This window comes from Nematolebias whitei, chromosome 9, assembly GCF_014905685.2.
Source record: "Nematolebias whitei isolate Nwh7 chromosome 9, NemWhi1, whole genome shotgun sequence".
Classification (NCBI taxonomy): domain Eukaryota; kingdom Metazoa; phylum Chordata; class Actinopteri; order Cyprinodontiformes; family Rivulidae; genus Nematolebias; species Nematolebias whitei.
The window spans coordinates 14496533-14499820 of NC_056506.1; the positions used below are offsets into that span (position 1 = coordinate 14496533).

Here is a 3288-nt window from a genome sequence, read left to right on the forward strand (position 1 = left end):
TTTGACTGATGAAGCCTTCTGGATGGAAGACGAAACATCTCAGCACAAAAAATGAAATGGTCCAGATGACCTGACTGAAAAATGTTGGATTTAAACCTGGTTTATTGAGCATGGACTTTGGTATCACCCAGTGCTGGTTTTAATCTAACATCACTACGTTAAAGAGGCGGAGTAATTGCTGTTTTGGTGGAACTTTCTAAATATCAAGCACAAGTTCACGTCATAAGACCTGTTAGAGCTCAAAGTATGTGCTGAGGGTGGCTCGCACCAAACTAGCTCAATATTTGTACATTTGACAGGGTTAGAGCTGTTTTTGTGTTGACTAAGGTGCATTAGCAGTGGCAGCCATCTTGAATAAGATTGACTTCAAACAATAATCAGTTGTAGATGAAGAGCCAGTGATGAATTGCTGAAAGTTTCATTAAAATCTGTTCAGTGCTTCATGAGATATTTTACTGTCACACCCAAACAGACGTGGGAACAACACCATCCACCTTTGCTGCACCTCCTTTTCAGAGCCTCTTCCTGAGCTGACAGATTCCTCTTTCTGCTCCAGCTAACCAATTTGAGCCTCCTCCTCTTCCTCCTCCTCCCCTTTTGCTGTATATTAAAGCACAAAGACGCCCTGCACACTCCCACATCTGCAACCTCAAGCAGCTCTCCTCCGTCGTCCCTCTCTGCTTTGTGCTTCACTCTGAAAACTGTAAGTTTACTCTGTTTGTCTTGTTTCCAGTCAGAGCTCAGCAGAAGTGTAGGAGAACTCCAGAACATGTTGGTGCAAAACCAGCCCAGACTAGTCACTGATTCTCTGCTGCTCTTTGTGCTGCACATCGGCACTTCAGGATTTAAAGTTTAAAAGCTTTTCCAGATGTGAAAATGTGTCGTCTCCTTATGCTCAGGAGCAAAAAGAAGGCTAAAAGCTTTTGTTCAAAATGGGAACATGAATGATCAGCATGTCTTTATTGGTATTATCTCCACAGAGAATAAAATAGAGCAGAAATATATATTGAAAAAAGGACAGGAAGTACTTTGAATGTTATGCAAATCTAAAAATAAAAATAGCTAAATCTGTGATTTGTTCCTGTTGTCTGCTCGAAAAGACATTTTTCTGAATAAATACAGCATGTAGTTCAATGCATGAGCTGCAGATTTAGATTAAATTAGGATGCTCTTTCATCTGACATGCCTTTTACTTCTGCACAGTACGTCTGCACAGATAAAGGCCATAAATGTGTTATCAGAATATGTGAAGACAACTGCAGGTCTTATCGATCAGCTTGTTACAGGAAGACCACTTCCCTCTCTGAAACCTGAGCAGCAGCTCGTCACGCACACAGCTGAGCAAATGACTATTAATCCTCCCTAAAGTGGTGTGTGTGTGTGTGTGTGTGTTTGGTGTGGCTGACAAGTTTGTCTCGTAAACACGATGTCATCTCATAATGAGGGTAAAAAAATCTAACTTGGTTGTTAAAGGTGTGTAGGTCAAACACACACACACACACACACACACACACACACACACCTCACTGCATCAGTAATTCTGTTTGATCTACAAACACACACTACCTGTTAAAGGTTTTGAACTTGGAGATGCTAAAAATATCAGTTATAACGTTGTTTGCAGATGATACTGTGAGCTATAGTGAAAGTAGGGAGCAGGTGGAAGAGAGCCTGGAGAGGGTTTTTTTGGGGGGGCCTGGAGAAAAGGAAAATCAGTAGAAGCAAGAGAGAATCCATGAGTCCATGAGAGAGAGAGAGAGACAGAAGGAACAGTGAAGGAGCCGAGGGATTGAAGGTGGATGAGTTTAGGCATTAACCTTCTGAAGAAAAAGAACAAAGAGGAAGCTCCTGGATGTATGAAAGAGGATCTGATGTGACTGAGGAGGATGCTGGAATAGATGGAGGCAGATGGGCTGCAATGGTGACCTCTAAAGGATGCAACAGAAAGGAGATAAAATCAATGTAATGCACAGTACCATGTCACATGTTGCTCATGTGTCTATTGGCGTTTTCTAAAGAAATGCTAATGAGGTAATTAGATATTTTCTGATAACAGCACATACCCAAATAAAGAAGACGCCTCCATTTAACCCCATTTATCAGATGTGAACCTTCATTTCCCTTCACAAACACATTTAAACACCAAAGAATCTGTGGTGATTTGGGACCAAGCAGAAGTACGTGACGTGTTCTGCTACAGACCATCTGTTCACCAGTCGTTTGCTTATATGTTCTAGCAGATGGGCGACCTCTAAATGTTCAAAACCCACTTATGATGTCCCTTAAAATAAAATGTGTGAGTGGTTTCACATGGGAGTAAATATTCTTATGTGTTTCCTTCAAAAAGCCACAATGTCTAAAGAAAGCAGGCAGCGTGGGCAGACGTCATCAAGCCCTGCATCTCTGTGACACGCTGCGTTTTGTTTTTTATATAAACTGTTAAGTTACTTCCAGGAAACATGTTGTCTTTTGAGTTTTGGCAATAAAGCAGCTTGATTAGGGTTACAAACAATCATTAGTAGGTCTTAAACACTTTTTATCCTTCACCTCTTTATGCACGTAGAGTTTTGGTTAACGAGTCTTTTCACTGGAAACTTTTTGCAATTCAAAAGACATTTAAAGTCACGTGTTGCTCTCTCTGGCCTCCTGCATCTCTGTATTTATTTGTGTTTCCTTCAGAGCCATCATGGTTTGTCACAAGGAGTTTCAGGATGCAGGGAAGCAGCCGGGGCTGCAGGTGTGGCGTATTGAGAGTTTGGACCTGAAACCCATTCCCAAAACACTGCATGGCAGTTTTTACAGCGGGGACGCCTACGTGCTGCTCTTCACCACCGCAGCACCCTCCTATAACATACACATGTGGCTGGGTAAGTACATGCATGCATGGCTTCAAGGAGTGTTTGCCTTTTAATGACTTTAAATATTAAAAAGGTTTGTAAGCTCAATCATCCAGGTAAACAACAACAAAGGTTAAATCATGTCATCTGGACCAGTTCCTTTAAAGGAGAAACATTTCGTCTTTCATCCAGAAGACTTTGTCAGTGTGTGGCCTGCCATCCAGATGTGCCCCATAGGTAGCAATCATTGCTGTGATTCAACAACCTCCTGTTGAATTCCCAGAAAACAGGCTTACAATCCTTTTTCTGAACCATGTTGACCTGGGTGTCCTCAGGCTGTTTTTGTGAGTAGCAAGTTGGCCAGCTGGCTTAAAACATATGATTGTTGTGCACGATGATTGTGCACGATGATTGTTGTGCACGATGATTGTGCATGATGATTGTTGTGCAC

The 3288-nt window shown here is 41.8% G+C and overlaps 1 protein-coding gene across 1 annotated transcript in view; it reads left to right on the forward strand.

Moving 5' to 3' along the window:
* Positions 1-636: 636 nt before the first annotated feature.
* The window catches only part of LOC119414400 (gelsolin), a gene marked incomplete at its 3' end in the record, with an annotated part of 12217 nt that continues 9565 nt past the window's right edge, over positions 637-3288 (forward strand). Inside the window, 2 exon segments of the mRNA XM_037681493.1 lie at positions 637-703; positions 2680-2867. Of these exon segments, the coding sequence (XP_037537421.1) occupies positions 2687-2867 (181 nt within the window).